Source organism: Squalius cephalus (assembly GCF_949319135.1).
Source record: "Squalius cephalus genome assembly, chromosome: 13".
Classification (NCBI taxonomy): Eukaryota; Metazoa; Chordata; class Actinopteri; order Cypriniformes; family Leuciscidae; genus Squalius; species Squalius cephalus.
Window position 1 is genome coordinate 39,001,540 of NC_137134.1, and position 23,935 is coordinate 39,025,474.

General features: G+C 46.2%; 1 protein-coding gene across 1 annotated transcript in view; it reads left to right on the top strand.

Annotated features, from left to right (window-relative positions):
* Positions 1 to 1,419: 1,419 nt before the first annotated feature.
* The window catches only part of crocc (ciliary rootlet coiled-coil, rootletin), a 35,960-nt gene continuing 13,444 nt past the window's right edge, over positions 1,420 to 23,935 (top strand). Inside the window, exons 1-30 of the mRNA XM_079891106.1 lie at positions 1,420 to 1,649; positions 1,929 to 2,055; positions 2,552 to 2,694; positions 5,113 to 5,298; positions 5,381 to 5,440; positions 7,509 to 7,600; positions 9,174 to 9,339; positions 9,409 to 9,515; positions 12,684 to 12,911; positions 13,085 to 13,175; positions 13,336 to 13,422; positions 13,589 to 13,747; positions 13,880 to 14,100; positions 14,480 to 14,653; positions 15,076 to 15,220; positions 16,166 to 16,312; positions 16,489 to 16,719; positions 17,010 to 17,203; positions 17,286 to 17,413; positions 17,730 to 17,899; positions 17,972 to 18,151; positions 18,227 to 18,361; positions 19,611 to 19,754; positions 20,315 to 20,553; positions 20,754 to 20,913; positions 21,521 to 21,688; positions 21,936 to 22,371; positions 22,445 to 22,611; positions 22,889 to 23,009; positions 23,152 to 23,315. Of these exons, the coding sequence (XP_079747232.1) occupies positions 1,599 to 1,649; positions 1,929 to 2,055; positions 2,552 to 2,694; positions 5,113 to 5,298; positions 5,381 to 5,440; positions 7,509 to 7,600; positions 9,174 to 9,339; positions 9,409 to 9,515; positions 12,684 to 12,911; positions 13,085 to 13,175; positions 13,336 to 13,422; positions 13,589 to 13,747; positions 13,880 to 14,100; positions 14,480 to 14,653; positions 15,076 to 15,220; positions 16,166 to 16,312; positions 16,489 to 16,719; positions 17,010 to 17,203; positions 17,286 to 17,413; positions 17,730 to 17,899; positions 17,972 to 18,151; positions 18,227 to 18,361; positions 19,611 to 19,754; positions 20,315 to 20,553; positions 20,754 to 20,913; positions 21,521 to 21,688; positions 21,936 to 22,371; positions 22,445 to 22,611; positions 22,889 to 23,009; positions 23,152 to 23,315 (4,821 nt within the window). The 5' untranslated portion in view covers positions 1,420 to 1,598. The remainder of the gene's footprint in view (positions 1,650 to 1,928; positions 2,056 to 2,551; positions 2,695 to 5,112; positions 5,299 to 5,380; positions 5,441 to 7,508; positions 7,601 to 9,173; positions 9,340 to 9,408; positions 9,516 to 12,683; positions 12,912 to 13,084; positions 13,176 to 13,335; positions 13,423 to 13,588; positions 13,748 to 13,879; positions 14,101 to 14,479; positions 14,654 to 15,075; positions 15,221 to 16,165; positions 16,313 to 16,488; positions 16,720 to 17,009; positions 17,204 to 17,285; positions 17,414 to 17,729; positions 17,900 to 17,971; positions 18,152 to 18,226; positions 18,362 to 19,610; positions 19,755 to 20,314; positions 20,554 to 20,753; positions 20,914 to 21,520; positions 21,689 to 21,935; positions 22,372 to 22,444; positions 22,612 to 22,888; positions 23,010 to 23,151; positions 23,316 to 23,935) is intronic.

Genomic DNA, 23,935 nt, shown 5'->3' on the forward strand with positions numbered 1-23,935 from the left:
GTAATACTGAATGTACAGATTCCTTAAACTTAATAATTCAAAATAAGTGACGCCCTCAAGTAAAAAGTAATAGTTATAATTAATTATCAAACTATCTGTATGATATGTGCATATTTACATAGATAAATAAATATGAGTGTGATGGTTTCCATAGTTATTGTTTTGTTGTAGTTTCAGGTGTGTGAATGAGAGCTGCTGATTCGCCAGGTGAGTTTGTACGCAAGTTGTCTACTCTATTAAATATGAATGAATCTGAATAGATTTGAATTAATGTATCGAGTCAAATGTCTTTATATTCATCTGTTCGTATTGGTAAGTGTCATTTTACACACAGAACTATCTGTATACAGTCCTTTTCTGTATGTAAAATCAGCAGTGATTTGGGGTCTTTTATGTGCGCGGGAAGTGAGTGTGACCCCGGAAAGAGTCCAGACTGAGCATCACACATTACCACACAAACACTTTCATTCCGAGTTTAAAGCGCTTTTAATGTGGATTTAATGCAGTTTTACCGGTAAGATCACGCGTGATTTTCTCCGTGTTCTTGCGATTGGTGTTGAACGCGTTCGCGAATGAATGAGTGAGTGAAATATTAATAAATGTAATCGATCATTTGTCATGAGTGAATAAACATCATGTGTTCATAAACTCATTGAATATGAATATATTAATTTAGCCTAACTGTCCAGCGTCGCGTCACTGTATCTCTTGACTTTAACGTACATCCGGAGAGTTTGAGTTTTTTTGAGAGTCGATCGATTTGAATAATCCCATATAAACATAAAATAAGTACTCAAAATGTTGGATTACAATATGACAACCTGCTGATTATAAAAGCAGCTATATTGTTGATATTGTGCCGTGATTGTGAAGGAGTTTGTAGTTCCTGTCAGAGATTTAAACGCTGTAGTTCCCAAACCCGCCTCAGGGGGCGCGCGCGCGCACGAGCCGCGTTCACAATCACACAACGCTTTGATTTAAGACATACTCAAAAAATACAATCACTTAAAAAAGATTAATTTGACGAATTAACACCTTGCATATTAAATATAATCTTAGTGGCTCTTTTTAAGTTATTCCTCAGTTAATAATCAATCTGACTGGATTTCTGTAGACGGTTGTCCGTGTGTTGATGGGTTGTTGTCATGGTGATGGTATAAGTGCAAACATGTTAAATTACAGTAGTACGTTAAACGTCACCAATAAAAAAAAAAGTTTGTCACCTTTGTTTTATTAGTTAGTTTATTGTCGCTGTTTCAGTTTCTCTTTTGAATCCGCTTGAGCTGCATGTATAATCTCACTCAATCTTATTAAAGCCCTCTCTCTCTCTCTCTCTCTCTCTCTCTCTCTCTCTCTCTCACACACACACACACACACACACACACTGTCTCTCTCTCTCTCCTCAGTGTGTTCGCGGGTCTGTTCGGGAAGGGTCGGGGTAGCTGGATTATTATCTGGATTCGTTTATGAAGTGTATTTCTGCGAGACACGTGATCATTCTCTCTAACGGCGCGAGATTGATCGTTTATCCGGTTTATCGATTCTAAGATAGATTTGTATCCGATTGTAATGAATCTAACGTTAGTCGTAACTTCATCATGAGCGGTTCTGAAGACCCGAACGAGTCCAAACTTGAGGCGGTGATTCAGGTGTAGTTCATTTACTTCTTTATTTCTTCATTTATTATCGCATGATCGGAAGAACTCTCTGGATCGCTTGTTATTTGTGAGTCTCTTTGGATAAAAGCGTCAGTAAATGAATAAATGTGAATTATTAAATGTGTTTTCTGGTTTAGTTCTGGCGACGCCGCAGGTGTGTGTTCTGATCTGATCTAAATATACAGCAGATCACCACTGAGACCATCTGCTACTGACACACACACACACACACACACACACGTATAATATGGTTGTGTTTGTGTGTTTCAGAGGCTGGAGGAGAGTGTTCTGTGTGAAGAGAAGAGTCTGAGGGTTCGAGGATGTTCTCCAGATGAGCCTCAGTCGCGGTTACCCGCCCGCGTGCGCGAGATCGTGTCCCGGAACCTGAGCGAGAGCGGTGAGACTTGATCTAAGAGCGTTCCGTTCCGTTATTTTGGAACGTTCTAAACATCCAGTTAAAAAAAAAAATTTATTTCTTATGCCGTTATGCGTTTATCATTCTTCAAACATTATGGGAACGTTACTTTTGAATGTTCTCTGAACGTTCTGAAACATCCAGTTTTTTAAAAATGTTTTTAAAACGAATTTTCTTGGTTATGCGAACGTTAAGGGGACGTTCCATTATATCATTCCTCAAACATTATGGAAACGTTACTTGTTAATGTTCTCTGGACGTAGTAGTTACATTTAAAAAACTTTAGACGAACATCCAACCTTAACGCTCCATTAAAATGATGTATAATGTTTTTGTTCTAACGTTTTGAGAACGTCATTATGACCAGATAACTTTGAACGAACGTTCTATTAACGTTACTGGTAGAACGTTTGTTCATAACTTTGATAGAACATTCCTGTTAGCATTCTGTCTCTCTCTCTCTCTCTCTCACACACAGCTGGAGGCATGTCGTCGGGTCTGTCGTTCCCAGAGGAGAACCGGGTTCTTCAGGCAGAACTGAGTCGTGTGGAGGATCTTCTGGCTCACAGTCGAGCAGAACGAGATGAACTGGCCATCAAATACAGCGCCATCAGCGAGAGAGTGAGAAACACACACACACACACACACACACACACACACACACACACTCACTCACAGTCTAACGCCATCGAAGAGCCGGTTTCAGTTCTAGATCTTATAGTCGAGATCTTTAGTCTCTACATTTTAGAGAACCTGAAACGGTTCATGGCCAGTGCTGTATTTACCATGTTTTTACACTCTGTCTCCAGTGAGAACACACACACACACACACACACTCTTTTGTCCGCGTCTCAGCGAGGTTCACCCGTCTCCGTGGTAACGGGGAGTGGAATGGCATGTTGCCATGGCGACTGTAAACAGGCTCTTTGATTCTGGGGCCCATCAGGACGTTTGTGATTTATTCAGGACGTTTGAACGCGAGCCGTGTTTACCTGCGATGTAGGTTGCCAGGGAGTTGTTTTATGGTTGCTAGGGCGATCTAGGTAGTTTCGACTGTTGCACAATCCGCAACTATCAAATCGCAAAGATATATAGATAGATAAATGTCCTGTGTGTTTCAGAGCTAGCAGCACTTCGTTCTTCCACATGCGAGCATAGCATACTAGTGTAGAAGCGGTGTGTGTTTCAGAGCGGAGCGCGGCGGCGGCACTGTGTCCGTTTCCACACCAGCGGCTCGTCATTCGCTTATAACGTGGAATTGTTTTATGTTAGCGTATTTTACAACTCTGAGTTTGAGTCGCTTATAACATGAATTTGAAAATGCAACACACAGTAATCTTCCACGAACCGAAAGAGAAGGTTTTCTGCCAAAAAAAGCTTGACTGTTTAGCGTTTGAAAATGAAGAAACTAAGCCATAAAAATTAGTATTGTAATGTTACAGTTGTACTATATAAAATGTAATAAATAAAATTACTACATTATTTTTCTTAAATACTAAATCTTTTGTAATTTTAGTTCTTATTTTAATACTTTTATTTAATAATAATAATTAGTATTATAGTGCAACAAAATGTTAATAATTATTATTTTATTTTATAGTCCTGTTGATATATAATAAAATTTTGGTTCTAACAAATATTTAATACTTTCCCTCCAAATCGTGCGGCACTAGTGGCTCGGGTGTTGTAGATGGTTGCTAGGGTGTCCTGTGTGGTTGCTAAGGTGTTATGGGTCGCTGCTAGGGTGTCCTGTGGGTTTGCTAAGGTGTTATGGGTGGTTGCTAGGGTCTCCTGTGCGGTTGCTAGGGTCTTCTTTGTGGTTGCTAGGGTCTCCTGTGTGGTTGCAAGGGTCTCCTGTATGGTTGCTAGGCTCTTCTGTCCGGTTGGTAGGCTCTTCTGTGCTGTTGCTAGGGTCTCCTGTGTGGTTGCTAGGGTCTCCTGTGTGGTTGGTAGGGTCTCCTGTGTGGTTGGTAGGCTCTGGTAGGCTCTTCTGTGTGGTTGGTAGGCTCTTCTGTGTGGTTGCTAGGGTCTCCTGTGTAGTTGCTAGGGTCTCCTGTGTGGTTGCTAGGGTCTCCTGTGTGGTTGGTAGGCTCTCCTGTGTGGTTGGTAGGCTCTTCTGTGCGGTTGCTAGGGTCTCCTGTGTGGTTGGTAGGCTCTTCTGTGCGGTTGCTAGGGTCTCCTGTGTGGTTGCTAGGGTCTTCTGTGTGGTTGGTAGGCTCTTCTGTGCGGTTGCTAGGCTCTTCTGTTCGGTTGGTAGGCTCTTTTGTGCGGTTGCTAGGGTCTCCTGTGTGGTTGGTAGGCTCTTCTGTGCGGTTGGTAGGGTCTTCTGTGCGGTTGCTAGGGTCTTCTGTGCGGTTGCTAGGGTCTTCTGTGCGGTTGGTAGGCTCTTCTGTGCGGTTGCTAGGGTCTCCTGTGCAGTTGCTAGGGTCTTCTGTGTGGTTGGTAGGCTCTTCTGTGCGGTTGCTAGGCTCTTCTGTTTGGTTGGTAGGCTCTTTTGTGCGGTTGCTAGGGTCTCCTGTGTGGTTGGTAGGCTCTTCTGTGTGGTTGGTAGGGTCTTCTGTGCGGTTGCTAGGGTCTTCTGTGCGGTTGCTAGGGTCTTCTGTGCGGTTGGTAGGCTCTTCTGTGCGGTTGCTAGGGTCTCCTGTGCGGTTGGTAGGCACTTCTGTGCGGTTGCTAGGCTCTTCTGTGCGGTTGCTAGGGTCTCCTGTGCGGTTGGTAGGCACTTCTGTGCGGTTGCTAGGCTCTTCTGTGCGGTTGCTAGGGTCTCCTGTGCAGTTGGTAGGCTCTTCTGTGCGGTTGCTAGGGTCTCCTGTTCGGTTGCTAGGGTCTCCTGTGCGGTTGGTAGGCACTTCTGTGCGGTTGCTAGGCTCTTCTGTGCGTTTGCTAGGCTCTTCTGTGCAGTTGCTAGGGTCTCCTGTTCGGTTGCTAGGGTCTCCTGTGCGGTTGGTAGGCACTTCTGTGCAGTTGCTAGGGTCTCCTGTGCGGTTGCTAGGGTCTCCTGTGAGGTTGCTAAGGCTCTCTCCTCCTGATTGTGTGCAGCTGGAGCAGGCGCTGAGGATGGAGTCGGAGGATCCGGGTTCTCCTGAGTCGCTCAGTCTAGCGCAACAGAACGTGGATCTGCGCAGACGGCTGGACGAGGAGCAGGCGGCGTATAAACGCAAACTCACGGCGTACCAGGAGGGGCAGCAGAGACAAGCGCAGCTCGTGCAGAAACTACAGGCCAAGGTACAACACAACACGCGATCATTAAAACACACTCTGCCGGTTTCCTCTCTGAAAACACTTCTTTTACGCCGTGTGTTTGCAGGTTCTGCAGTATAAGAAGAAGTGTGGAGATCTGGAACAGATGCTGCTGGAGAAGTCTGCTGTCAGTACATCCCATAATACCTCACTGTACATCGTATAAATACATCCCATAATGCCTCACTGTACATCCAATAAATACATCCCATAATACCTCACTGTACATCGTATAAATACATCCCATAATACCTCACTGTACGTCCATTAAATACATCCCATATTACCTCACTGTACATCGTATAATACATCCCATAATACCTCACTGTACATCATATAAATACATCCCATAATACCTCACTGTACATCCATTTAATACATTGAATAAATACATCCCATAATACCTCACTGTACATCATATAAATACATCCCATAATACCTCACTGTACATCCATTAAATACATTGAATAAATACATCCCATAATACCTCACTGTACATCCATTAAATACATTGAATAAATACATCCCATAATACCTCACTGTACATCGTATAAATACGTCCCATAATACCTCACTGTACATCGTATAAATACATCCCATAATACCTCACTGTACATCATATAAATACATCCCATAATACCTCACTGTACATCCATTAAATACATTGAATAAATACATCCCATAATACCTCACTGTACATCGTATAAATACGTCCCATAATACCTCACTGTACATCGTATAAATACATCCCATAATACCTCACTGTACCTCAGACACACGTGCTGAATAACATCTGTGCTAGTGTAAAAGCGCTGTGTGTTTCAGAGTGAAGCGCGGCACTGAGTGCGTCTTGTAGGGACACGTTTACAGCATTTCACCAGATCTGTGATGCAGCCGATCAGACACTTTAAGGTCTCCTTGCGGTTTTCTGCCCAAATTAGAATTTTACTTTTTTTTTTTAATTAAATATATTAATTATTTTATTTTTTTTACAGTACAAAAATTCTGGAATTTTTTCATCGCAATGTACACTGCCGTTCAAACGTTAGGGATTGTTACATTTCTTTACGTTTTTAAAAGAAGTCTCTTCTGCTCACCAAGGCTGTATTCAATAGTCTAGAAAAACCCAGACAACTTCCGGCAAATTCAGATTTGCTCTGCAAGTAGTCCGGCAAAGAGCTCATTCAGGCCCATTTCCATGGCCTAGAAATCACGGCACCAATCAGAAACGTTGAGGCGGGCTTTACACGATGACGATCGCTCTGATTGGTTTTAGGTCTATCCAACTGCGCCCAGAGGCATTTGAGCGACGTCCGTTGGTGACGCCCCTTTGGAAATGAGTTATTAATGAAGCTTTGCCAGACCATAACTCAGTTACTACTGAGAATGGTCTGGTTTTAACCAGGCTAATAAAGAACAGTAATATTGTGAATTATTATTCCAGTGTAAATCATCTGTTTTCTATGTGAATATACAGTAAAGTGTAATTTATTCCTGCGATCAAAGCTGAATGTTCAGCATCATAACTCCAGTCTTCAGTGTCACATGATCCTTCAGAAATCACTCTAATATGAGGATCTGATGCTCGAGAAACATTTATGATTATTATCAGTGTTGAAAACAGTTATTTACTTTTTTATTTCAGGATTCTTTGATGAATAGAAAGTAAAAAAACATATTTTGTAAAAAAACAAAAATTTAGGAAAGAAATGAATGTTTATTTATCACGGATGCATTAAATTAATCAAAAGTGACAGTAAAGACATTTATAATGTTACAAAAGATTCTATTTCAAATCGATGCTGTTCTTCTGAACTTTCTGTTCATCAAAGAATCCAGATTTTTTTTTTTTATTGATCATGTGACACTGAAGACTGGAGTAATGATGCTGAAAATTCAGCTTTGATCACAGGAATAAATTACATTTTATAAAAATATATTCACATAGAAAACAGCTGATTTACATTCTAATAATATTTCACAATATTATTATTTTTTTGTTATTGTATTTTTAATCAAATAAATGCAGCCTTGGTGAGCAGAAGAGACTTCTTTTAAAAACATTAAAAATCTTACGACCCTAGACGGATGTTGTTAACAGTTGTGACACTGAAGTTAAAAGCAGCAGTTTTTTTTACCTGTTTTAACAGTAAAAATGTTAAGTGTGAGGCGACCCCTGGTTGTTGTGTCTGCAGGGCCGGTGTGACGGCAGTAATGGTCATGATGACGAGGAGCCCAGCAGTGAGATGGAGAGCACCCTCATCAGGCTGGAGGAGGAACAGCAGAGGTCTCGCACTCACTTAAAGGAGAACTCCGGTCAATTTTAACATTGAGCTCATTTTTTTGTACATTTGGAGTGCTGTCAATACAGAGAACAACGACAGAAATCGGTGTTGCCTACACCGTGTTATCCTCTTTTTAAAATTTGCACCCTGTTGACTTCAATGGGGCAAGTTTTAAACCTGCTTTTAGCCTCTTAACATCCTTGATGTGTCATTACAAGTGCACAGGTCATGTGAGTGATTCCTTCGGAGTGAACGCGGGTCAATCTGACTGCAGTAGATGTGAAAGATATGAATAAAAATGATGTTTATTCAGCCAGCGCACATACCTGTATTTACATCCTGTTTTCGGTCGAAGTCCATAGTAATCGATTGTCGAGTTCACGCGCATGATCATAGGTACTAAACCAAAGTTCTCCTTTAACACTCTCATCTGTCATGATACACACACACACACACACACACACACACACATACTTACGTGTGCTTAACATGTTTGCATGTGCGTGTGCTTAACATGTTTGCGTGTGCTTAACATGTGTGCGTGTGCTTAACGTGTGTGTGTGTGCTTAACGTGTTTGCGTGTGCTTAACGTGTTTGCGTGTGCTGAACATGTTTGCATGTGCGTGTGCTTAACGTTGTTTGCGTGTGCTTAACATGTGTGCATGTGCTTAACGTGTGCGTGTGCTGAACGTGTGTGCGTGTGCTGAACGTGTTCGCGTGTGCTTAACGTGTTCACGTGTGCTGAACGTGTTTGCGTGTGCTTTACGTGTTTGCGTGTGCTGAACATGTTTGCATGTGCGTGTGCTTAACGTGTTTGCGTGTGCTTAACATGTGTGCATGTGCTTAACGTGTGTGCGTGTGCTGAACGTGTGTGCATGTGCTGAACGTGTTCGCGTGTGCTTAACGTGTTCGCGTGTGCTGAACGTGTTTGCGTGTGCTTTACGTGTTTGCGTGTGCTGAACGTGTTTGCGTGTGCTTAACGTGTTTGCGTGTGCATGTGCTTAACGTGTGTTTGCGTGTGCATGTGCTTAATGTGTGTTTGCGTGTGCATGTGCTGAATGTTTTTGTGCGTGCTTAACGTGTTCATGTGTGCTGAACGTGTTTGCGTGTGCTTAACGTGTTTGCGTGTGCTGAACGTGTTCGCGTGTGCTTAACGTGTTTGCGTGTGCATGTGCTTAACGTGTGTTTGCGTGTGCATGTGCTTAACGTGTTTGCATGTGCTGAACGTGTTTGCGTGTGCTTAACGTGTTTGTGTGTGCTTAACATGTGTGCGTGTGCTTAACATGTGTGCGTGTGCTGAACGTGTGGGCATGTGCTGAACGTGTTCACGTGTGCTGAACGTGTTCGCGTGTGCTTAACGTGTTTGCGTCTGCATGTGCTTAACGTGTTTGCGTGTGCATGTGCTTAACGTGTTTGTGTGTGCTTAACGTGTGTGTGTGTGTGTGCTTGTGCTTAACGTGTGTTTGCATGTGCATGTGCTTAACGTGTGTTTGCGTGTGCATGTGCTTAACGTGTGTTTGCGTGTGCATGTGCTTAATGTGTTTGTGTGTGCTTAACGTGTTCGCGTGTGTGCAGGAGCAGCGGTCTATCCGCGGTCAACGCTATGCTGCGAGAGCAGCTGGAACAGGCCGGACTGGCCAACGAGGCGCTCAGCCAGGACATCCGCAGACTCACTGCTGATTGGACCAGAGCGAGGGAGGAGCTGGAGCAGAGGGAGTGTGATTGGAGGAGAGAGGAGGAGGTGGGTGTGGCTTTAAGCATCACTGTAATGCACGGGAAGCTGCAGGGTTTAACACATGTGTTTGTTTAGTCTTTCCACAGCTACTTCAGCAGCGAGCACAGCCGTCTGCTGGCGCTCTGGAGGCAGGTGGTGGGTCTGCGCAGGCACGTCTGCGAGATGAAGAGCGCCACCGAGAGGTCAGAGCCGGCACTGCAGCCGTACACCGGAGCACACTCAACAACTCAACACTCACTCAACACCGACTCAACACCCACTCAACACTCACTCAACACACACTCAACAACGACTCAACACCGACTCAACACCGACTCAACAAAGACTCAACACTCACTCAATACCGACTCAACAACGGCTCAACACCGACTCAACACTCACTCAACACTCACTCAACATCGACTCAACACTCACTCAACATCGACTCAACACACACTCAACACCAACTCAACACCGACTCAACACACACTGGAGCACACTCAACACCGACTCAACACTCACTCAACATCGACTCAACACACACTGGAGCACACTCAACACCGACTCAACATTCACTCAACACACACTCAACATCGACTCAACACTCACTCAACACTGACTCAACACTCACTCAACACTGACTCTTCACTCACTCAACATCGACTCAACACTCACTCAACATCGACTCAACACCCACTCAACATCGACTCAACACCCACTCAACATCGACTCAACACTCACTCAACATCGACTCAACACTCACTCAACATTGACTCAACACTCACTCAACATCGACTCAACACTGACTCAACACTCACTCAACATCGACTCAACACCCACTCAACATCGACTCAACACTCACTCAACATCGACTCAACACTCACTCAACATTGACTCAACACTCACTCAACATTGACTCAACACTCACTCAACATCGACTCAACATCGATTCAACACTCACTCAACATTGACTCAACACTCACTCAACATTGACTCAACATTGACTCAACACTGACTCAACACTGACTCAACACTCACTCAACACCGACTCAACACACACCGGAGCACACTCAACACCGACTCAACACCCACTCAAGACTCACTCAACACTCACTCAACAACGACTCAACACTCACTCAACACACACCGGAGCACACTCAACACCGACTCAACACCCACTCAAGACTCACTCAACACTGACTCAACACCCACTCAAGACTCACTCAACACTCACTCAACATCGACTCAACACTGACTCAACATCGATTCAACACTCACTCAACATTGACTCAACACTCACTCAACATTGACTCAACACTGACTCAACACTGACTCAACACTGACTCAACACTCACTCAACACTCACTCAACACCGACTCAACACACACCGGAGCACACTCAACACCGACTCAACACCCACCCAAGACTCACTCAACACTCACTCAACAACGACTCAACACTCACTCAACACACACCGGAGCACACTCAACACCGACTCAACACCCACTCAACACCCACTCAAGACTCACTCAACACTGACTCAACACTCACCGGAGCACACTCAACACCGACTCAACACACACCGGAGCACACTCAACACCGACTCAACACCCACTCAAGACTCACTCAACACTGACTCAACACTCACTCAACACTCACTCAACACCGACTCAACACACACCGGAGCACACTCAACACCGACTCAACACCCACTCAAGACTCACTCAACACTGACTCAACACCCACTCAAGACTCACTCAACACTCACTCAACATCGACTCAACACTCACTCAACACACACCGGAGCACACTTAACACCGACTCAACACCCACTCAAGACTCACTCAACACTGACTCAACACTCACTCAACACTCACTCAACAACGACTCAACATCGACTCAACATTCACTCAACATCGACTCAACACTCACTCAACAACGACTCAACATCGACTCAACATTCACTCAACATTCACTCAACATTCACTCAACACTCACTCAACACTCACTCAACAACGACTCAACATCGACTCAACATTCACTCAACACCGACTCAACACTCACTCAACACCGACTCAACACCCACTCAAGACTCACTCAACACTCACTCAACAACGACTCAACATCGACTCAACACTCACTCAACATCGACTCAACACTCACTCAACACTCACTCAACACCAACTCAACACACACCGGAGCACACTCAACACCGACTCAACACCGACTCAACACCCACTCAAGACTCACTCAACACTCACTCAACAACGACTCAACATCGACTCAACACTCACTCAAGACTCACTCAACACTCACTCAACATTCACTCAACATCGACTCAACACTCACTCAACAACGACTCAACATCGACTCAACATTCACTCAACATTCACTCAACATTCACTCAACACTCACTCAACACTCACTCAACAACGACTCAACATCGACTCAACATTCACTCAACATCGACTCAACACTCACTCAACAACGACTCAACATCGACTCAACACTCACTCAACATTCACTCAACATCGACTCAACACTCACTCAACAACGACTCAACATCGACTCAACATTCACTCAACATTCACTCAACATCGACTCAACACTCACTCAACACTCACTCAACAACGACTCAACATCGACTCAACATTCACTCAACACCGACTCAACACTCACTCAACACCGACTCAACACCCACTCAAGACTCACTTAACACTCACTCAACAACGACTCAACATCGACTCAACACTCACTCAACATCGACTCAACACTCACTCAACACTCACTCAACACCAACTCAACACACACCGGAGCACACTCAACACCGACTCAACACCCACTCAAGACTCACTCAACACTCACTCAACAACGACTCAACATCGACTCAACACTCACTCAAGACTCACTCAACACTCACTCAACATTCACTCAACATCGACTCAACACTCACTCAACACCGACTCAACACCCACTCAAGACTCACTTAACACTCACTCAACAACGACTCAACATCGACTCAACACTCACTCAACATCGACTCAACACTCACTCAACACTCACTCAACACCAACTCAACACACACCGGAGCACACTCAACACCGACTCAACACCGACTCAACACCCACTCAAGACTCACTCAACACTCACTCAACAACGACTCAACATCGACTCAACACTCACTCAACACTGACTCAACACTCACTCAACATCGACTCAACACTGACTCAACACCCACTCAACACCCACTCAAGACTCACTCAACACTCACTCAACAACGACTCAACATCGACTCAACACTCACTCAACACTGACTCAACACTCACTCAACAACGACTCAACACCGACTCAACACCGTGTGTGTGTCGCAGGGATCTGTCGGCGGTGAGGAACCAGCTGGCGTGTGCGGCTCAGAGTGTGCAGCTGCAGTGTGTGAGCACCTGCTCAGTCCTGCGCAGCCGGGAGGAGGCGTCTGCGCAGATGCTGGAGAGAGAGACGGGCCTGCGACTGCAACTGGAGCAGCAGCTGAGAGAGACGGTGACGGAGATGATGACGCTGCAGGCCAAGAGCGACTCGGAGCGGGTCGAGATCAACACACGGTCCGTTACACACACACACACAATCACTCTCTCTCTCTCTCACACACACACACAAACACACACAATCACTCTCTCACACAAACACACACACACACACACGTGCGGTCCGTTACTGGTCTAAATTAAATGAAGTAAATGAAGTTTAAAACTTTCTGTGTGTGTGTGGGTGTCAGGCTTGTGGATGCAGTGAGAGAGCTGGAGCGTCTCAAAGCTCGTGTGGAGGATAGAGAACAGGAAGTGACAACACTCAACAGGAAGCTGCAGGTATTTATGTTGAGTTGTTTATTTGGACATGAACGGGTCCATATTGTCATTGGATCCTGGTGAGGAACCGCCCACAACAGGAAGAGGGCTGGTAAGCGACCAATCACAGATCAGATGTGATGAAGCTCACACGCATTAATCCAGTGACGTGTGTGTTCAGGATCAGAGGAGCCTTGAGGACACTGAAGTTCATTCACTCAGGATACACACTGCAGCACTGCAGAACACACTCCGAGACATCACACAGGTACTACACACACACACACACACACACACACACACTCCGAGACATCACGCAGATACTACACACATACACACACACTCACACGGCCGCACACACTCAGAGACACCACACAGGTACTAGTACATCATTCAGGTACGAGTCACTGGTGTGTGTGTGTGTGTGTGTGTAGCTGGTCTTCTCTGACAGTGATGGTGTGGACGGAAACACTGAAGAGTCTCTTCTGCCGTTACTGCGCTCTTCATCATCATCATCATCATTACCCATCATCCCTGACAGCTGTCTGTCTGCACTGCGCTCCAGTCTGACCCACAGACAGGTCCAGATACAGGTACTGACACTCACTCTCACACACACACACACACACACACACACACACACACACACACAGTCAACACACACAGTCAGTCACACACACACACTCACTGTGTGTGTGTGTGTGTGTGTGTGTGTGTGCGCACAGGAGCTGCGTGAGCGTCTGGCGTCTGCGCAGTCGTCAGTCCAGCACCTGCGCAGGCAGCAGATGGAGGCGGAGTCAAGCCTACGGGAGGCGGAGTCAGGCCGGAGAGAGGCGGAGCTTCGTGTGCAGACGCTGCAGGGAGAGAGAGACGAGGCTCAGAGAGAGAGAGAGACGGCTGTGAGAGAGAGACACCGACTCAGACAGGAGAGAGACACATTCAGCAGGTGAGATACCTGTCAGTCAAACTCACAGGTCATGTGATCAGCGACCAGACCCGTCTGTCTCTCAATTCAATTCAGAAAGCTTTATTGGCATGACAAAAAAAAAAACATTTTGTATTGCCAAGGCACTGAAAATGATTTAGAACATTTAGTACAGAAAATAATAATACTAATAAAAAAAAAAAAAAAAATATATATATATATATATATATATATATATATATATATATATATATATATTTTATATATATTCGTGGCTAGAAATAGCAAAAATAACAATGATAACATAAAACAATAATAATAAAATCTCTCTCTCTCTCCCCCTCTCTCCCTCCCTCTCCCTCTCTCTCTCTCTCTCTCTCCCTCTCTCTCTCTCTCCCAGTGAGAAGGAGAGTGTGTGTAAAGCGGCGCAGACGCAGGTGCAGCTGCTGCAGATGGAGTGTGAGAGACTGCAGGTGTGTGTGACGTCTGCGCAGAGAGGGAGAGAGACCGAGCAAGAGGAGAGAGAGGCTGCAGAGGTGGAGAGAGACCGAGCGAGAGCAGAGACACACAGAACGTGAGTGTGACGCGTCACACATGGACCACAAGTGCGTGGCGTGTGTGTAGGGTTGGGTATCGTTTGGGTATAGTATATAAATAAAATATACGTTACAAAAGTTATTCAGTGAAGAACGAGTGAATTTCTCTTTGTCTTCTGTTGTTAGATCCAGTGTTATTATAGAGACGGCATATATATGTTATATCAGGAATATTAGGCTGCTGTCCCTTTAAGAGCTGCACAGATTCACTACACTGATACACATGAACACAGAAGACAGAGTCTCTCGCTTCAATGGTTTAAAGTCATATTGAAATGCTCACAGAGGAATCGAAATTTACATTTTATAACAAGTATCTGATTCCTGACCTCAAGTTTTCGATTCCAGAAATGGAATAGAGTGACCTGTGTGTGTGTGTGTGTGTGTGTGTGTGTGTCAGTCAGCAGATGTGGGACGAGTCGGAGTGTCGTGCTTCTGCACTGCGAGCTGAACTGGCGGCGTTGAAAGAGTCTCTCCAGCAGGGGGCGTCAGACAGACAGATGATGGAGACGGAGAACAGACAGCTGAGCGACACACTCGCCCGGGTCAGACACACACACACACACACACACACACACACACACACACACAATTGATAAAACTCCTCCGATTTGGACTAATATATATATATTTTACTCTAGCAAACTCTTGTTTGGAATAGTCCATTTCCCGCTGAGTGACGGGGGTGTCTGGGAGAGTCCATGTGATAGAGGGGGACACCTCTACAACTGCCCTCTAGACCCTGTTCAGGGTGCTCCCTTAGTAGGCCGCTGTCTATGTAGAGATCACTAGCATTAGAGCAGAACCGATAGTGAGGCTGCACGATTAACTGAAACAAAAACACAATATAACTAGGGCTGTTAAACGATTAATCGCGATTAATCGCATCCAAAATAAAAGTTTGTGTTTACATAATACATGTGTGTGTACTGTGTATAATTATTTTCTATATATAAATACACACACATGCATGTATATATTTAAGAAATATTTGCATGTATATACTGTGTATATATAATTTATATTATATATAAATATTTTATATATAAATAACACATTTTCTTAAAAATATATGCATGTGTGCGTATTTATATATAGAAAATAATTATACACCGTACACACACATGTATTATGTAAACACAAACTTTTATTTTGGATGCGATTAATCGCGATTAATCGTTTGACAGCCCTAAATATAATTAAATGTATGGTGTGCCCTGCGTGTTCCAGAGTGAAGTGTGTGTTCAGTGTGTGTGTTCAGTGTGTCCGCTTCACATCTGAGTATGGGTCAATCATAACGAGCATTTGAAAGCAAAACACACGCCAGACTAGTAATGAGAAGCGCCGCTGACATCAGAAGGGACGCTTTGAGGGCTCTCAGGGGCTCTCCGCCAAAATAGAAGCTAAATGCTAAAAAAAAAATCTATTTTACAGTGAAATATTACAATAGTAATATATATTTATTGTGTGATATGTGTTTTTGTGTGCAGAGTGAGAGCAGTCGCGCTGAGCTCTCGCTAGCGCTCGCGAAGCTTCAGTCGGAGGAGGCGTCACTCAGAGACTCTCTCGCTAAGATGAGCGCCATTAACGAGAGTCTCGCGCAGGACAAGTCTGACCTCAACAGCCTCGTCGTGCAGGTACACACACACACACACACACACACACACACACTTAACTTCCGTAGTATGATGAGTACATTAAACATAAGTTGATTTAGTTTTACCCATTAGGGATTGTTTGCTTCATATTATCAGTTAAAATGACGTGTTTTTCATTGAACCAATGATATTGATGTTGTTTGAATGATTGACAGCTGGAGGAGGAAAAGAGTGTGTTGCTGTCTCAGCGAAGAGAAGCGCAACAAGAGAAGCTGACCATCAGAGACGAGCTCGTTCGCTCCGAGCAGGACCGACTGGAGCTGGACGCTGTCCGTCTCACTCTCAGCCAATCACTGCAGGAGTCTGAGCTGGCCAGGGCGGGGCTGGAGGCGGAGCTTCAGTCGCTGCAGGCAGACAGAGCCAAACTGCAGGACAGAATTACACAGGTGTGTCTCTCTCTCTCTCTCTCTCTCTCCGTCTCTCTCTCTCTCTCTCTCTCTCTCTCTCTCTCTCTCTCTCTCTCTCCGTCTCTCTCCGTCTCTCTCTCTCCGTCTCTCTCTCTCTCCATCTCTCACTCTCACTCTCTCTGTCTCTCTCTCTCTCCATCTCTCTCTCTCCATCTCTCTCTCTCTCTCTCTCCGTCTCTCTCTCTCCGTCTCTCTCTCTCTCTCTCTCCGTCTCTCTCTCTGTCTCTCTCAGTCCCTAATTAGTTGATGTGCTGCTGTCAATCAAACAGCTGATTGGTGAGCTGGGTGGTATGGAGGTGGAGCTTGGTTCAGTCCGCGGTGAAGGCGATAGGCAGAGCTCCGCCCTTGAGGAGGCGGGGCGTGGAAGGGCGGAGCTAGTGAGAGAGAGGGCGGGGCTTCTGGTTCAGCTGAACGCCTCAGAGAGAGAGAACGCCACTCTGACAGAGGAGATCGCCAGCTTCAGGTATAGTGTCACGATAGGGGTGTATTAATATGTGTGTGTTTCATCGATAACAGTGTGTGTGTGTGTGTGTGTGTGTGTGCAGGTCGGAGAGGGAGGCTCTGGAGACGAGTCTTTTCGAGCTGCAGCAGCAAATAACTCAAATGGAGTCTCGCCGTGAACAGCTGGAGTCCGAGAACCAGAACCTGCGACTGCGTACCGACAGCATCACCGGTACAGGACACCGAGAGATCCGCTCACGAGAGAGAGAGAGACCGCTGATGAGCGGAAGGGCTGTGTTTTAAAGGGATAGTTCACCCAAAAATGAAAATTAGCCCATGGTTTGCTCTCCCTCAAGTCATCCTAGCTGTATATGACATTCTTAGAAATTGTTTTAATATTATATATATTAATATTAATATTTAATAATATAACTCTGATTGTGGATGAGGATGACTTGAGGGCGAGTAAATCATGGGCTAATTTCATTTTTGGGTGAACTATCCTTAAAGCGAGCCTCATCGTGATGTTAGTGTGTCTGTGTGTTTAGCGGAGCTGAAGCGTTCGCGCGCCGAGAGAGAGACGGTTCTGTCTCAGAGTGAGAAAGAGAGAGACGCGCTGAGAGACGCGCTAGCGGCGGCTCAACATGAAGCTCAGCGAGTTCTGCGCGCGACCCTGTCCGACCACCAGGAGGAGCTGGAGAGACTGGCCAATCAGAAGGTCACACGAGCGCTCGCCTCTTCTGTGAGTATGAGTGGATATGAGGCGTGTAACTGACTGTGAGTCCTGCAGGAGGCGCTGCGCTGCAGTCTGGAGGCGGAACAGCAGGGGGCGCTGCGGCGGCTGCGGGAGCACCTGGAGGAGCAGGTGAGCCGGCGGGAGAGAGAGCGGGACGAGCTTCAGGAGCAGCTGCACTCCCTGCAGCGCGAGCGGGACCAGCGTCTGCTACAGGCGGAGGCGGACAAGCAGCAGGTGAGACTCAGCGAGCTCGAGCGGAGCCAGGGCTGGGTCCCGAGCGTAGCGCTAACCCATCCGCTGTGCACACAGGCGCTGTCCGCGAAGGAGGCGGAGAAGGCGGCGGTGGCAGAGAGGGCGAGCGCCCTACAGGCGGAGCTGAGCACTGCAGCGCTGGAGCTGGAGCGACTGGGCCGAGAGACGGCGCTGCTCCGGGACCAGGAGCGGGTCAGAGCGGGGCTAGTGCATTAGCTGTGTTCCCATCCAACCGCTGCACGCGTAAAGGGACGGTCGGAGTAAAGTCAGCCTAGGGTCCTCTGCACCATGACCTCGAGCCACACCCCCCCCCCAGAAGCCTTTTCCCCTTGGTCGAACATTATTAAAGATATCAGCCGGATGGTTTAGTGCAGGCGCTAGCGGATCCTATGATGACAAGTGTTTTTTTCACAACACGTTCACACACGCCGAGGACCCTGGGTTGAAATTAATCATAGTTCGGATATAAACACTGACGTCTACGATCAAAATAGAGTAAATCCCCTTTTAAAAGTAACTACCGGTAGGCGCTTCAAATAACGATCGATTATATCGTTACACCAGTAGGTGGCGACAAGTGATTGTTAATTTTTTTTATTTTATTGAATCATTCACTCAAGAGATTCGTTCAAAAAACGCTGATTCATCCAGTCATGAAATAAGTGAACTCTTTATAATTGAGTACAAAATTTATAAACAAAATCCTCATTTACTGGGAAGTCGTCACTAAATATCAGTAATAAAAGTGTGAGTTTCTGTAATCGGCTGTTTCTCCTCCATCATGAACGAGTGTGTCTCGAGCGTCAGACGAAACACAGTAAACGCTGTCGTGTTCTCTGGCGTTCGGATGCTGGTGTTCGGGAACACACTCGTGTGTGTGAGACGCTTCTGGAGGGAGTTACACTTGTGAAATATTGTTGCGCGTCAAGGAATTTATTCGGTAAATGAGCTTCAGTCGTAGTTAGGGCTAAACACAAAAGTTTGTTTACATAATATATGTGTGTGTACTGTATCTTTATTTTGTATATACACACACATGCATGTATATATTGTATATATATTTATATATAATAACTTATATTATATATAAATATTAATATTTGATATATAAATAAACATTTTCTTAAATATATACATGCATGTGTGTGTATATACAAAATAATTATACACTGTACACACATATATTATGTAAACACAAACGTGTTTTAGATGTGATTAATCCTTGCACAGCATTAATCGTAGTTAATGCGCATGTTTATTTTTATTGAATAAAAAATGTGTTTAAAAGTTTTAATGTGCATTGAATCCAGCATTGTTTCTCAAAATTCTCTCTAAACTACTTGGATGGAAGCATGGCTAATGTGTGGTTGGCTTATCTGATTGATATTAAAGTGTTGTGGTTGTGTCTCTGTAATGAGTGTGTGTGTTGTTTTGTGGCTAGGCTGCGGTGGCGTCTCTGAAGGCAGAAGTGCAGGAGCTGCGCGGGGAGCTCCAGGACGCAGCCAGCGCACACGAGCGAGAGATGCGCAGACTGCAGGAGAACTGCGCAGACCAGCAGACGCGAGCCGACACGGCGCTCTCAGAGGTCAGAGGAGCAGAACACCACAGTTAAATGAGTTATTGCTATTAAAGGTGCAGTGTCTAAGTTTTAGCGGCATCTAGTGGTGAGGTTGTGAATTGCACCCACAAGAAGTTACGGTGGCAGACAGGAAGTGATGTCGTCGTCTGAGACAGCAGAGAGTAGCAAGTTAAACAATGAGGTTTCTTTACAAAGATTAATTAAGAAATTAGGTTTACTTAAGTATTGAGTAAAACAGTATGTTATTGTGAATATTATTGTTACCTGTTCATCATTGTGTCAGTGTTTTATTCGCTGACTTTAGCTCACTTCTTATCATGAAGAACAACACAGTGACGAAACGCGTTTGTCCGCTCAGGGCCACCGTAGAAACATGTCGATGTAACCTGCGGTGTGTGTAGAGAGAAACGCCTCATTCTAAGCTAATAAACACACAACACTTCATTGTGTAAGGTCTTTATACACCACTGAAAACATAGTTATGAATATGATATTGCATTTCTGTCCACAGATCCTCCTAAATATTACACACTGCACCTTTAAATTGTGTTTTTGCCCTTGTGCAGTTGGAGGAGTGTCGCGCGCTGCTGTCGTCCAGCGAGGAGAGCCGGGACAGTGCCAGGAGAGATCTTCTGGAGACGGATAAACGTTTGAGCGAGATACGGGAGGCAGGGGAGGGGCTTAGGCGAGAGGGGGCGGAGCTGCGGCGCTCCCTTAGTGATGTCACCAAGGAGAGGGACGCTCTCGGCCAATCAAACGCGCAGCTGAGGGAAGCACTGAGAACGGCAGAGAGCGAGAGGATCAGGTGACGGATGAAGACTTTAACCCTCTGCTGCTCAAAACCTTTACCAAGTTTCGTACCATTCTGATGAAGAATAATATATATTTTTTTAAACTAATGTAAAATTTTTCAGTCAAAATTACTATTTAGAACAGTATGCAAATGACTATGCAGATGAGGTTCTTTCCGCAGTGCTGATTGGAGGGCCTGTGCTTTGTGTCCAGCGTGAAGCGTGTGTGTGAGGAGAAGGAGCAGAAGGCGTGTGTGCTGGAGGAGAGTCTGGCGTCTGCGCAGACGGAGGTGTCAGATCTGCGCTCGCGTCTGCGTGAGGTGGAGAGATCCCGCCTGGAGGCGCGCAGGGAACTGCAGGAGCTGCGCAGACAGGTCAGACTGAGCCGAACTCCTGAGCACTGAGAGCACAGGCTGGAAAACATGTGTTTGTAGTGTGTGTGACGTCACTCGTAGTGTTTCTGAAGCCCAAAGTGGGCGGAACCGGCCGTCGCCATCTTGGCCGCGCGTCACTCCCGGATAAATGAAAATGTGTGGCGAGGCGGATTAGCTGAGGTGATGTGACGCTAACGCTAGCAGACAGACGGCTAGTAGTGACATCAGCGGCAATCCACCTGTCACTCAAGTGGCCACGCCCTTAATTATGCAGAACTTTAAGGCTTAATATAATTTAAACGGATGAGTTATAAGTCGTCTCCCTCACAGTCGTCATGAAGGGCAACATCAGCTTTATAGACCAAAACCACTTTCTGCCCCAGACTGTAAACGTGTGTTTCTGCTGTAAAGTTGGGCATATTAACATGGGGGATTATGGGTAATGACCCTCTTCTGCAGCCTCTAGTGGCCAGTGGATGAACTGCAGTTTAATCACTCAGCGTTGAGAGAGAGAGAGAGAGAGAGAGAGAGAGAGAGGAAGGCTGCTGGTTGGCTGAAAGTAAGGATGAAGAGCTGTGGTTTGACGTGTACGACTCTGTGCTGTCAGGTGAAAGTTGTGGATGCCGAACGCGAGCAGACGGCTAAGCAGACGACTGAACTGCAGACGCGTTTATCCGCGGAGGAGCAGAAGGACGAGGAGCGAGCGAGAGAACTGATCTCGCTCAAACAGAGACTCGCCGAAACAGAAACTAGCAGAAACTCTCTTCAGAAGGAGGTGAGATCTCAACAATTAATTACAGTGTTAAAGGGATAGTTCACCCAAAAATTAAAGTTAGCCCATGGTTTACTCTCCCTGAACTCATCCTAGGTGTGTATGACACTCTTCTGTCAGACGAACACAATCAGAGTTATATTAAAAATGTCCTGGCTCTTCCAAGCTTTATAATGGCAAATTAATCTATTTTGAACTATCCCTTTAAATTAAATTAAATCGACGTCTCACCCGGTGTGTCTGTCTCCAGCTGTCTTCTCTACAGAGGCGTGTGAGCGAGAGCGAGTTGTGCTGGCGCAGTCGCGAGCGAGAGTTAGCGTCTCAGCTACAGGACGCTCGCGGCTGTGAGAAGAAGCTTCAGGACGAGGCACGTAACCTCTCCGTCCGCGCGCAGTCGGCCTCGGATGCGTCTGCGCAGATGCAGCTGCAGTTGAGCGATGCGCAGGGCCGTCTGGCCGCGACGGAGGCGGAGTTATCGCGAGCGGAGGCGGGCCGCCGGGATCTGGAGTTCAGGATGAGCAGCCTGCAGTCGGCACTCACGCGCACGCTGGGCATCGGGGCCAGTGGGCGGAGCAGCAGCAGGGGGCGGAGCCCGGCAGGCTCCTCCCCTTCCTCTCTGAGCTCAGGGATGATGTCTCGCCACCGGAGCGTGTCTCCGCTGCACTGCTCGCTGTCGCCACCCAAAGGTCAGATTTGCTTCCTCTAGGAGGTTGTGTTTGAGTTCTGCATTACCTAAACCCTCTCTCTGCCGTCCGCCAGATGTGGCAGGTCACGTGACCCCTGATAACACCATCATGCTGAGGCCGGTGTCTCCCGAGAGGACGGACGCCCCGCTGCCCGTCGCCCCGCCCGAGCTCGACCCCGAGACCCTGCGCAGCGGCCTCCGAGACTTCCTGCTGGAGCTGCGCGAGGCTCAGAGAGACCGGGTAATGCTGTCACGCCAGAACCGCTACTATTACCATGATAAACTTTGTTCCTCTGTGTAGTTATCCTTACAGTCGTGGTGTGGACTTCGCCATTCTCTTAGAGTTAAAAATGTATGGCTATAGATGTAGTTTTATTATAGGCTCCGCCCACTTTAGAATCTCATTGGTCTAAAATCCTGCTCGAATGAACATCAAACATCTGATTGGCTGTGATAGTGTGGACGGAGTGAGAACACGTCGCTGTTGTAAAGTGAGCGTGTGATTTATGTGTGCGCAGGACGAGGCGCGGGGTCAGCTGGGGTCACTGCAGAGGGAATTACAGGAAGTGACATCAGAGAGAGACTCCGCCCACCAGCGCCTCGCTCAGCTACACAACACACTGCAGGAGTGCCAGGAGGGTAACACACATCTAACTGCCATCCTTCTCATGTAGAGCGAATTGTAATAATGACACGTGAACTTTGCTTTATGAGTAGTTTTTCTCATCGCGAGTGTTTTGTCGTATTCCTGGAGTGGTTTGCTGATTGTGTGTGTGTGCAGATAAGCGTGGCGTGGATGTGAAGCTGTCGTCGGCTCAGGCTCTGCTGCACGAGCAGGACGAGTCCCTGCGGAGAGGAGAGAGAGAGCGGCGAGCGCTGAACGAGCGGATCCAGGAGCTGGAGAGACTGTGCCTGAGCGCCGAGGCCGAGCGCAGGCGTGTGGAGGTCAGAGGTCGTGTCCATCTCAGGCCTCGTTTACACTGGCAGGGAAATCAGATCTCCAGATCAGCTTCAGGCCTCGCTCACATGTGGAGATAAAGCGGATATAAATCAGATATGTATGGAAGCTTGTTTCCGCCACTAAATAAATAAATAAATAATAATTATTGTGACTTTATTTCTCACAATTCTGACTTTTTTTCTCACAATTGCGACATATGAAGTCAGAATTGCGAGATATAAACGCGCAATTGTGAGAAATAAAGTCGCAATTATCTTTTAAAATGTTTTATTCTGTGGCGGAAACAAGCTTCCATAGATGTGTGCTAATGCGACTGTCATGTAAACCGATCGTATTTCCTGATGCGTTATCTACGTCTCCGTGGTTTAATGGCGAGAGCAGCCCCGCCGCGCACCGAGACGGATGGGGGCGTCGTACGAGAGGAATGTGGACACACGCTGACACATCACAGGCTGGCTTGCTCATCCTAAAGTTTCGGACCCACCGCTCCTCGTTAAAGCCCGTATAGCACGAATCTGATTTCTCATGCCATTTATACGCCATAAATAGTTTTTGCGTGCATATGTTATGCACTTTATTGCGTGTAATACACACGCACTTCACA